The sequence below is a fragment of the Cinclus cinclus genome, chromosome 17 (assembly GCF_963662255.1).
Source record: "Cinclus cinclus chromosome 17, bCinCin1.1, whole genome shotgun sequence".
Taxonomy (NCBI): domain Eukaryota; kingdom Metazoa; phylum Chordata; class Aves; order Passeriformes; family Cinclidae; genus Cinclus; species Cinclus cinclus.
The window spans coordinates 3,242,358-3,254,646 of record NC_085062.1 but is presented as its reverse complement, the minus strand read 5'-3'; the positions used below and the strand labels follow the sequence as shown (position 1 = coordinate 3,254,646).

The window sequence follows — 12,289 nt, the reverse complement described above, 5'->3', positions numbered from 1 at the left end:
TGCTGCAGCAGTGAATGGAGGTGAGGTGCTTTGGGCTTTACCTTGGGGTGTTGTCACCACATTGCTGGAACTGCTCTCCAGTGGACTTGCAGTTCTTTGTGCTGCTCTGTTTGAATGCAGAAAGTGTCATAACATTTGTTGTTGAACAAATACGTCAGTCCAGACAGGCTGGGTTGATTGAGAGGCTAAAGATGGAAAATGGAAGAGCTCAAGCCCCTGTTTGGCTGAGGGCTGTTTCCTGAGAACTGTGTGGTTACATTGGTGTAACGAGGGTTTTTTTTCCTCTTTAAGTTGGACATGCTTAAACAAAACAACCTGAAAAATGAAGAGGAACTTAATAAATCAAAAGAGCTTTTAAATCTGGAGAACAAGAAAGTGGAAGAACTTAAAAAAGAATTGTAAGTATTTCAGTGTTAAATCTGTTCATTTTTGTGGGTACGTTTACCTTTAATTTTTTTTAAATTGTCTTTCAGCATCTTTCTGGTATCCTGACTTAAAAAGCAGTATTAGGTCAAAATTAAATGTTTGGCAAAACTTGACATGAGAATGTTGCTACTAAATTGCTGAAGGGAATTGAAGCAAATCCTTGGAGCATAGTTTGAAATAATTTGTTTGTTGGAGGGTTCTGTCACCTGAGGGCAAGAGATGATATTAAGATCTTTATTAGAAGAGAGAATTCTAATTTAATTACAAGTACACTTGGAGTTTTAAGTGGCTTTGTTCATAGAAATTTAACTCTGCTTTTATTTTAAATTGATGACTCTATGAAGTTTATTTCTTTGAACCTACTGTGTATTTATTTCCTAGATGGTGCAAACCAAAACCTACACATGGGATGTAAAACTCGAGTTAATTGTTCATTATTTGAGCTGTTTCGTTGAAAAACAACATTTGACATACTACAGACTCATAATGTGTGACACTGGGCACAAACAAATGAACTGAAAACATTGGATATAAAGTAATTTACCCTGTGGAATCTCATTGTAGCAGAGCTGCCACAGGGAATAAAGATCTCAGTTATTGCTGCCCTGCAGTGGCTGCACATCCCCAGCTCTCAGGGGTGTCCTGCTTTAAATCACAAACCACTTTCCACCTGTGCTCCAGGAGGAATTTTGTGGCTCATGGAGTGAGAACTGGAGTCTCACTGACAGCTTAAGAGCAGCTTTGGCTAATTATTATTATTATTGTAGTTGCATTTGTCATTTTGTGACAGCTCTGAGGCACTGACAGCTCTGAGGTGACACCATCTCACAGAATTCAGTGTCTGGCTGTGACTGGCAGCTTGTGCTGATGGCTTTGGAAAACCTGGCACAGACCCTTTGGAGAAAGGCAGGATTTCTTTGCAGGAGCAATTCCTGCCTCAGTGCTCGTGGGAAATGCCAGAGTAAATCACTGCTGGTTGCTCTAATGCTGGAATAGCAAGGGGGACTGATATTATGGAAAGGCAGCAGATATTGGGCTATAATTTACCAGGCAGGAATTATTTATAGGAAATGCTGCCTTGAAAGACTCCAGCACCACAAGGTGTTCTCAGGACCCTGATCACTCTGAGGGGGTTAATTCTGTTATTTCTTAGATTGAATGTGGCTTCTGATCATCAGAGCTGAGACCTTGGGGAGAAAGGGAAGCTAGTTTTTAATTGATCTTTGCTAGTTGTTCTGTGTGTTGCTGTTTTAATTATAGTAAGAATTAGCTTGGTGACAGGGATTCCTGATGAGCTGGGTGAGGAGAGCAGAGGGAATGTGGTGCCTTTGGAGCAGGGGGATGACAGGGACAGGGTGTCCTTTGGGAAAGCTGCAGTGCCTGTGGGTGCTCCCTGGGCCATCCCTTGGGAATTCTTGCCATGATCACGGGAGCATTTCAGGCACACTGACCCCAGGAGTGGGTGTGGGGTTTTTTTAACGCCATAAATAATCTGTGCCTTAATGCCAGAAGAAAGAGGAGGAAGGGTTAATGCTGTACCTCATCAGGGAAACAGGGTTAGAAATAGGTGTGCTCCTGCCCAGCAGGAGGGGAGGCACTGGTAGAGGTTTGCTCCAGCCCAGGGGGATCAGGGTGGGAATTTGCCAAGGTGAGACCAGGCAGAAGGAATGGTTGAAAGATCAGAGTCCCATGAGATGCTGAACTAAAATCAGAGTTGTGTCTAAATGAGCCCAGTAAGAGACAACAGATCATTGTATTTTGAAGTGCTTGAATAAGCTTCTGACTTTAGGGTTCTTCTACTTCCCACAGTCATAAAAGTATTTTTAATATTCCAGTCAGGGTTTAAGTCTGTAGTGTTGGCACACAGGAGTACTGCGTCTCCTTTTTTAAAAAACAAAAGAGTAATAAAAATTACTATGCAGTGAAATTAAGGGTATCTTTTGTGTTTTTTTGAAAGATGTCAAATCTTAAAGATTTTCTGTTAGTCACACATGTTACAGTCAGCATACTAAATATTTTTAAAACTTCACTGCAAATAAACGTATTTTAAGGAAAGCATACTCATTAGTAGCAGCACAGGCTGATGAAAGCTGCAAAGCCTTTTATTCTTCAGCTTTGGTTTTGTCTCATTTGCAGTTTTGTGTCTATTAAAATAATGGAATAGATGAGGTTTTGCTTCCTGTGATCCTGCACTTTTGGAAGTCAGACCTGGTAGGGAGTAGTTAAGTGGAGCTATAAGCTGGTTGTTTATTTTTTTTTTCCTGTTGCCTTTTTTTCCCCAAATTTTCTTTCTTTTTTAATGCTTTTAAGCAATTCAGTTTCACCTCTGGCTGCAAAGTTCCCTTCTGTGAACATCCCAGGCTTCAAACACCTCCAACCCTGCTGCCTGGCATTTTTCCAAATCCCAGCCTTGCTGCCCATGGGAATTCCCGAGTACCTGGAGCACCGGCCGGGGAAGGCTCCGTGCAGCCGCGGGGTTCAGCCCGTCCCCGTGTCCCCGGGATTGTCACCTCTATTCCCAATCCCTCATCCACGTGACGCTGATGTATTTTTCCAAGCTGTGAAGCCGCCTCTCTCCCCCGGTTTTCCCTCGCCTCTCCCGTTCCTATGGTAACGATGCTCTCTGTGTGCTCGCAGCGAAGCGCTCAAGCTGGCAGCGGCTCACAAGTCCCAGCAGCTCGAGGCTCTGCAGGAGGAGAACGTGAAACTGGCCGAGGAGCTGGGCAGGAGCAGGGACGAGGTCTCGAGTCACCACAAGGTAGAGCGGCCGCAGCGGGAGGGTGGAGGCTCGGCCGGAGCCCCGGGGCTGCCCCCGGGGAGCCCGTGCTGGAAAGGATGAGCCGTGCCGGGAGCGTTTGGAAATCAGTTTGGAAGCCACCTGCACGGGGAGGTTGGAAGTGCAGGCTGACAGAAGGTTACGTAACCTGGGAAGGGTTGGGAATGAGTATAAATGAAACGTGCTTTAGCCAAGTGTATTAACAGAGTTGCTGTTTCTGTCGGGAGTGATTTTGTTACACGACTGTGGAAATGTCCATCCACCAGTACTAAGGAAATGTAGTTTTTTTAATTCTTAATCCTGCTCTCCCCACAAAGAGCATCTAGGATGTATTTCAGAATACTGTGTAAAACTACTTGGTTGGACTTGTGCTGTGAATGTGTCTGCTCAAACTTCACACTGTGCTGCAGCCAGGCAGTGGTACTGGGGAACAGAACCCCTGTAAGGTGTTTTTATTTTTTTTTTTTACCATTATATCTGAACATGTTGTTGGAGTCCTAAAATGGCAAGTTACTCAGCTTTTATCACTGGTACTTGCCAAAAGATAAAATAGATTTACATCCCCTAATGTGATGGGATTAGTTCTTGTGGAGCAGTTCCAGTGACAGGCACACTGTGAAGGAATCTTTGGAAGATCTTATCCAAAAGCAGGTATGTAGGAGACTGAGGTTTGTGTCCTGCCTTTCTGAGAGAGCACCTGTGCAGGGAGGGGATTCTGTTCCCTGTGACACAGCACAGACTCTTCCACCCTGCAACAGGCATAATATTTTTAAAGCCAAGAGGCTGATTTTTCCTCAAGAATCCTGTTTGGAAGTCCTGAGGATGAGTGACTACAGCCCTGGCCAGTCTGTAAATCCTTTGAGCTGCTGGCAGGAGTAATGCTCAGGCTCCTTGATCCTCAAGAGCCTTTGGAGGTGACGAGCAGAGTCCCAGACGTGTGGGCTCAGCACTGACTCATTCCCCATCTGAGGAGCAGAGTGGGGAGAACACATCCCAAACAGCCAGTGGGAGCTGCTCCCTGCTCCCACAGGGTTTATTTCAGAGTCCTTAAGGCAACCTCTTCTTTTCAGGGAGAGTTGTAACTTCAGAAAGATTTGGCAGCATTGGTCCTATCTTTCTGCATTTTGTCACCTGGAAAGGCCCCAAGGGAAGGGACCCCATGGGCTGGCTGCAGTCACTGCACTGGGTCTGTGGCCTCCCTTGTTTGCAGCTGACCTCGGGAAGGAATCCTGCTGTGAATCCAGCATCCTGCTGGCTATGGATCTGTCAGCAGGGATCCCTCTCACACTGCCAGGACAGACAGCTGTAGTGTGGGAAGCACTGGGATGAATCCATCACCTCACAAACTGCAATAGTGGCAGCTCAGCTGCACCACAGCCTGTCCTGCCCAGGAGTAGATGGCTCCAAGAGCAAGGATCTGGAGGATCTGCTGGAGCTTGGATACACAGCCTGCTTGCCTTCTTGAGTCCTTTGTGTCGCACTGTGTCCCCTTCCATGAGGAAAATGTGATCTGAGTCTGGGGAATGTGGGAATGATGCCTGTTGAAGTTCCCAGATGTCTTGCTTGGGCTATGAGATCTGGTGAACAGCTCAGCCTCCCAAAAGCCAGGGAGAGGCCTTTGGTGTCCCAGGTATCCCAGCACCTCCCCTCTCCTGTCACACCGTGCTCAGGCACCAGTGGCCACAGGCTTTGGGCTCCCTGGGTTCAGGCTCTCTGTGGGAAGCAGGAAAGATGTCACTACAGAGAATCCTCCAGCAGATTTTGGAGGAGTGTCCGTGGTGGCAGTGAAGGCTTTTTCCACAGCAGGATTGCCCAGGAGCTGCACGTTGTGCTCCCAAAAGTCTGGGCAGTGGGGAGGAGAGCAGAGCAGAGCTCAGGCTGCAGAGGGTCTGTGCAGGTACCTGTGAAATGCATCAGGAAGGGGCAGACACGGGACTGGGAATTTTGAGCTGTTGCTGTGGTAACCACATAAATTCTAACAAGTACGCTGTCAACTGGGTTAGAGAATCTGTGGCTGCTTGTGACACACTTTGCAAAATTAATGAATCCTGTTTCATGAATGATTTATCTGGACATGTAAAGGTTAAAGTGTCTCATGCCAGAGATGCTGAGGGAGCTTTTCCGTATTGATCCGTTAATAATTAGCTGATTGTAATTAAAGAGTCACATTCAGATAGCTACTGAGCTCAGAGAACTTTCCTGGCTTCATATTATTTGTTGTGGCATTTTGGGAGCCTCAGACCTGCTCAGGCGTTTGAGTTCATTGGGAGAAGGTGTAGAAATACCCAGCAGCTCAACTGCCCATCTTTTATTAACAGTGTGCAAGGTCTGCTCCGAGGGTGCTGAGTGTGACTGTAGAGAAATGCCAGTGCTGGCAGAGGACAAGGAATCCACAAAACCAGCTGGGAAGTGTGATGGGCAGGAGATGAATCCCCTGATGCTGGAGATGTGGAGAGGGGCCTGGAACCCAGGTGTCAGAACAAGGGTCTGGAGAAGTGGCCGAAGCTGCAGCTCCCTGGGAGTCACATTTCTCAGACTTGTCACATTCCTCCCTTTCTGTCAGGAGTTCACATAGGCTGCCTCTAGGAGACAAGGCAGAAACTGGGAATCAGGGGGTACTTCTGGATTTGTTTTAAGAATTATTTGTTGGAGTCCCTCTACAGCCTTCTAGTATCTATTTTTCATATCAATAAAGTTGTCTGATGAAGCCCAGTGAAACAATCCTGGTTAATCCCAAACCTGGAAGGTTTAACATCACTGCAGCGCAGGGAAGGAGAAGGTAACTTGTCAGGAAATGTGGAGGAGATGGCTGCTCTCAGTGAGCTGCTTTTAGCTGAGAGCTGGGGGCTGGCAGACACCCTGCCTGCTCAAGGAAACTTCTTTAACACCTTCTGTGCCAAACCTCAGGATCTGCAAAGTGCTGAAAGAATTCTCTCTGTCAGGGACAGGAGCTGTTGTCAGGGCTCTGAGGTTGCCATTATAAATGTATGTGTTCCTGACCTTGTGGATGAACCCTGGAAGCTTGTGAAATCCCACTGGAGCCTGTGCTCAGGGAGTTCTGGTACAGGCAGTTCTCAGAGCAGTAATTGCTGGCTTTGGTCATTGAATAAGAAGGAAGGAGGAGATGGTGAAAAATAATTAATTTGCCTGGAAAGTATTTGTTTTCTGACCTTTTCAGAAGATCAGTTGTCCCAGTGTTTCTGTGTCGGGCCTTTGCAGTTTTGTTGCTTTGCATTTCCTAACCCAGTTTAGACCCAAGAACCAACACCAATAATTTCAGCTGAAGGCTTTGCAGGTTTTAAGGGCTTAAGAGCGGCCTCACCGAGTTATAGGTTCAGGATGTGGTAACAAACCCCAGACCAACAGCTTCAGGATCAATAATTTATCTCTGAATAACAGGGCAGTGACAAATACAGATCAGTGGTACAAAGACAGCAAACCCAGCAATCCCCCAGTAATGGCCAGGCACACAAAGGGTTCTTGTGGGGTGTGTGTGGGGTCTGGAAATGTTCTTTAACACTGGTCTCACACCTCTGCTGTGTGCACAGGACGTGGAAATGCTCATAAAGCACCTCCAGGCCCTCACTGGCTGATGTTTAGGTCACTGAACAGTTTGTGTTTCAGTGCAGCTGCTGTGCCAGTAGAAAATCTCCTGCTTTGAGGATCTGGCAGCCTCTCCCACGTTTATTTTATGATAATGATGCTCTGATATATTAAACTAAGGAAACAATCTGCAGTGCATTAACTGGAGTCTGTCTGTACTTGTGTTTTAGCTGGAAGAGGAGAGATCAGTACTCAATAACCAGTTATTAGAGATGAAAAAGAGGTAAGTCGTTCCTGCTGATGTGTGTTTAAGCCCACAGTCCTGCAGAAATGGAACACAAACACACTGCTAAGAGCTGTTCTTTTCTGTTGTGTCATGGTTAAAAGTGCTGAGTTGTTGCACTCATTGGATTAGAGATGGAAGCATCCACGTTTGCTTTAGTTCCACACCTCCCATGTTGTGGTAATTCTTATTTGCAGTGACCAGTTTAATGTTTGGTTTTAGTCTGCTCTGGAATGTTGGATTGTCTCTCAGTCTGGTAAAATGTGTGTGCACAGATCTGACCTGGTGAGCTCTTAAAAAATAATGGGCAATACAGTGATGCTGAGGAGGGTTATTAGAGGAAGAGGGGGAAAGGAAAGAAAAGTTTACTGAGCACTTGCTGCTCTCATGGTTTTGGGCTGTTGAGTTTCTTGTGGGTTGTTGCAGTTCACTCAGTACTGCTTTTAAATGCCAGATTTGTCCTGGGTGACTGGGGCATCCCTTTGTAAACTGCTGCTCAGGGCAAGGTCCCAAGTCACAAATCTGAGTGTCTGCAGCGTGTGCATGGGAAGCTGACTGTGCCTTGAGGGAAATGGGGGCTTTCCAAAAGCAGTTATATAAATCCTTAGAGAACAACAGAGCTCCCCACGCCACCTCAGCTGTTCCAGGAAAAAAACAAACCAACCCCTGCTAAATTTCCTGGATTTATAATGGTCACAACAAAGAACAGTGAGTGGCTTTTGGGTGTTTATGCACATCCTTGGCCACTCAGTATTATCACTGTTCCCTTCCTCCTTCTCTGACACTCTGTTCTCTGGGAGGGGGTTGTCATATCTCCTGCTGTTCCAAATGCCAGCAGGCACCTGGGGTGTTTCCCAAGCCAGTGCTCCCCTAGGAATGTCACAGTTGGGTCAGCTGAACATCCAGCTTTGCCCAGCCTCACGAGCTGCATCAGCAGCCTGTTACTGAACGTGCTTGGAAATGTGTTTTCAGTAGTGCAACTCCTGAAGTCACTTGAGGGATGGAAGGAGGGAGTGGGGACCAAGTCATTCAATACTTTCCAGCAGTTCTGTTTCACAAGAGAACATTTTCAAAGACAAACTCTTTGTAAGTTCTACAGAGGAAGGTGTGTGGCTCTGATCTTCCTTCTCCTGTTTCGCTCTGGGTGAGCTGCCTGAAATAATTCAGACAGTTATGAAATCAGTGAAGTGAATTTTACCACGACTTTATATTCAGTTGGCTACAGTGAGATGCCCCAGTTTGTTACTGGATTAATGGCATTGCTCAGCAGTGTTGAATAAACTGCAATAGGAGATGAAAATGAGCAACAGGAACAGGGGGAAACGAGGAACAGGGATAGGAACAGCCTGGCTGAGGCAAACTGTAGGCACTGGGGCTCAGAACATGTCAACATGTGGCATTAGTGCTAATGAAAAAAGTTTGGCTGAATAAAGAGCTAAGTAAAAATAATGAAGCCTCTAAATTCCCAAATTCCACAGAATTTGGTGATGGGCAGATGATGATTTCCTCCTTTTGGTTTAAGAATTTGAGCTGCTGAACAAGAGCCATCTTTGGGTTTCAGCTGGGTCAAATCTAGTGGTGGTTTTCTCACCTTCCTTCCACCCCCAGGAATTCTCTCCCTCTGTTTTAGCATGCCCTTGTATGAAATAATCCAGCTGGGAGTGCCAGGAGTTTGGTGGATCATGGGGGGCTCTGTGTGGCTCAGCTCTTGGGTTCAGTGTGGGTTGCTGTCTGACTGTCTTTGAGCTTCACTGTTGATCAATACTCATTTCATTCCTCTCTCTTCCCTTTCCTGCCCTTGCTTCCCTTGCTATATCTGTGTGTCTTTAATGGTAAGACTCAAGAAAGTCTATCCACGTTACAATAAATAATTTTTTATTTTATTTTTTTTTTTAGTAAAGTTGTTGTACATATTTTGGCTGCCTTTGTCCCTTGGTGTCTTGCTTTTGTTTTGTAAAACACTCAGCTCTATATATATATATATAATGAAAAAAAGTCTATATATTTTTTACCAAAACAGAAAAGGCCCTTGGTGCAAATATTGTTCTTCCTTACAGTATTTTGCATTTGTACTCCACGTTTCTAACATGTGGTTCTTGTTATCTTGCATTTTTAAAGCTTACCCAGTAGCACTTTAAGGTATTTGCTTCATTCTTAGAATTTCTTATTTTTGTAGTAAGGGAAGAATCTGGGTGATTTTTTTCTAATGTTAAACAAATCCCTTTCTCCCATGACTTCCACACACTGCTCAGAACATGATTTAAGCTTCTCAGGAAAATGAAGTTTTAAAATTACATCTAAATGAAAAAGTAATTTTTATTGTTTTGATTTCCCTCCTGCTGGTAAGCAGATGTTTTGAACTTGAATTGGTAGGAAAAAAGTTTAAGTTCACTAAATAAATTTTTTTTTCAATTAAAATAAATAGTTTCCACAAGATTTTCCTTGCAAGCTCTCCCAGTGCAGTTATTTCCCATTCAGCCCCTCTCTGTAGTTCCCTGTGTGTGAGTCCCACTGCACATGATGCTCCCAGCATCATCCATTTCCAGTAGCAGCCAAGACCCTGCCTGGAAGTGACCTGTGATCCACACTCAGGGAGCAGCACCTCTCCAGTTCCAGCATTTTTGGGTCCTCCACTGGAGCAGCTCCTGGAGAGACTGTCCAGGGAAAGGAAGCCCAAAGCTCCAGCACAGGGACCTTCTTCCCCTCTTGTTTCCTCTTTTCTTCTCTCCTTTCTCTCCCTTTGTGTTTTAGCATTCGAGGCTGCTGTACTGAGTCTGTAAATATTTTATTTCTATCCTTAACAACCTGTTTGCCTTTTTCAACCACCTCAGTGTTGTGGTGGTTGAAGCCGAGCCCGACAAACGGCGAATTGACCATGTCTGTGCCAAAAGCATCTGTTTGGTCCTGATCTCTCCATGAAGGTCTGACCAAGTGGAAGCATTGGCAGAATCACAGCTCTTGAGCATGGGCTGAGTCACTGGGGTTCCCATCTGCCCTCCCCAGAGCACAGCACGGGGAGGCTCGGGAGAAGCCTCGGGTGCAGCAGAGCTTGTGAGCAGCAACTTCCAGATGTGATTCCCAGATGACCTCAGGGTTTCCTTGCCAGCAAATCCTGGATTTGCAGCTCTGCTCTGTCAGCAGCACCCCATGCACTGGTGGCTCATCCTTTCCCACACCACCACATGCCTTCGATCCACACAACAAAGAACTGCAGACCACGGGACAGGCAGAGCGCTGGGAATCCTGCGGGAGAGCACAGAGGTGGCTGGGGAGCTTTGAGTGCTTTGCTGACTCGGGGTTGGCCAGGGGGTCTTTCCATGCCAGCCCCCTTTTGGGTTTTATTTACAAGACTATAACTTTCACTTGAAGGCAAGATCACACAGTCTGCAAGTTGTTATGTTTCCACTTCTGTTGATTTTCTCATTGTAAAAAAATGCACCAAAACCAAATCAAATTTTGGTTCTTGTTTGGTAGCTGCCTCAGCTTTTCTAAACCCCAGATTCTCCACTTGCTGCTTCCATTCCCAAGCACAATCTGAACAATGAAAGACTTGCATTGATTGTGCTCTCATTGTTGAGTTGCCCATTTATCTCGAGTGGGTGAGATTCCCTGTGTTTCATGGTCTGGGTATCGTGGCTCTCACTAACTGTGGATACCACAGAGATGGAAACTTTAACATTTGAACTCGACAGCTGTCCCCTGAGCATCCTCCCAGGTGGATGGGCTCTGCTCCTGGTCCCTCAGCAGTGCTGGGGAGTGCAGTGCAGCTGAGAATCCCTGCAGGAGCTCAGAGCCTATAGCAGCACTGCTGCCTGCACTGAAGAGCCAGTTCCTCTTGGAGAAATGTAAATGGTTTGAAGTCACTTTTTTTTGCTTTCTTTTTTAACCAAAATCTCAGCTTGTAAGGAAATTTGTGGTGATGCTCCTCCCATCAGAGGACAGTTACTCACTGTGTGTGTTCTGTGACCTGTCAGGAAGAGCAGCTTGCACCAGTGTCCCAGCAGTGGTGCCTGAAGTCAGGATCTGTAGGCAGAAGTTGTATTTCTGTTAGATCCATGGAAAATACTGGGAAAACTGGACATACGTACACAGAAGGGAATCCATGCTTTGGAGGATTTCTTTTTAACCCTTCTCCCATGAAGTAAAACAAATCCCATGTGGTTTCTCCATGTGCAGGAAAGGATGATGTCACTGAAATTAGTGAGGACCAGCTGATATCTCCAGCCTCATCCATGCTTTGCATGACAACTTGTACAATGAGCTTTGCATGCCTGTTTTGTTGCTTGTTAGTAATTTTCAAGAAGTAACAAAACTCTCAAGTAGGTTTTGTGGAACACTGTGCAACGTTTGTTTATGCTGTATCTCCCCAGTCTGTTAACTTGCTCCTTTAAATTCAAATGGATACGGTGCTATGCAGATTCTGGCATGTACTACCTAGGTAAAGTTTTTGCTTTGTTTCCACAGTTGTAACACCTGAAATGTTTGTACATATATAAAATCTCAGTCAAGTAGTAAATTGTAATTTGTTTTTTAAGAACCACTTCTTAAGTAGTTTAATACTTGAAATTAAATGAAACTACTTTAGGCCACTACAGTTACCCATTCATTAGATGACTTCTGGTTTTACTTGGTTTTCTTTTAGAGAATCGACTTTAAAAAAAGAAATTGATGAAGAGAGAGCATCTTTACAGAAATCCATCAATGTTACTAGTGCCTTGATCACACAAAAAGATGAGGAACTGGAAAAACTCAGACATGAGGTAAATGAGGATTGGATGATTCCTAATTTCAATTAAGTTGCAGCCAGAGGCTTTGTGTGCTGTCTCCTGAAGAGCTGGCCGATCATTTTTCTTTCATGTGGCATAGTTAAACCTTAGCATCAAATCTTTAGATGCCTGTGCTGAGCCAGGTGACTCCTGGCACGTGGTTTTGGTGGCTGTTCAGCCCTTGCTTCAAAGGCCCTGGCCATGGTGCTCTGGCTTGGTGCTGGAAGGTCCAAGTGTTGTCAAACAACTCTTCCAGATCACGGTGCTGCGCGGAGAAAACGCTTCTGCAAAAACGCTGCAGTCAGTGGTGAAGTCACTGGAGTCTGACAAACTGAAACTTGAGGAAAAGGTGAAGAACTTGGAGCAAAAACTCAAGGAAAACAACGAGCAGCCTTTAACTGTAGTGAGCCCCTCAGGTAAAGCGAGAGCCACTCCAGTGTCCCTCAGAACCTGTGACAGTATTTCTGACTGAGCCATGGCACGAGTCACATTGTA

General features: G+C 45.4%; 1 protein-coding gene across 1 annotated transcript in view; it reads left to right on the top strand.

Annotated features, from left to right (window-relative positions):
* Window positions 1–12,289, top strand: part of CLIP1 (CAP-Gly domain containing linker protein 1) — a 49,540-nt gene that overhangs the window by 35,173 nt on the left and 2,078 nt on the right. Inside the window, 6 exon segments of the mRNA XM_062504093.1 lie at window positions 292–398; window positions 3,064–3,184; window positions 6,976–7,028; window positions 9,147–9,167; window positions 11,671–11,788; window positions 12,051–12,210. Of these exon segments, the coding sequence (XP_062360077.1) occupies window positions 292–398; window positions 3,064–3,184; window positions 6,976–7,028; window positions 9,147–9,167; window positions 11,671–11,788; window positions 12,051–12,210 (580 nt within the window).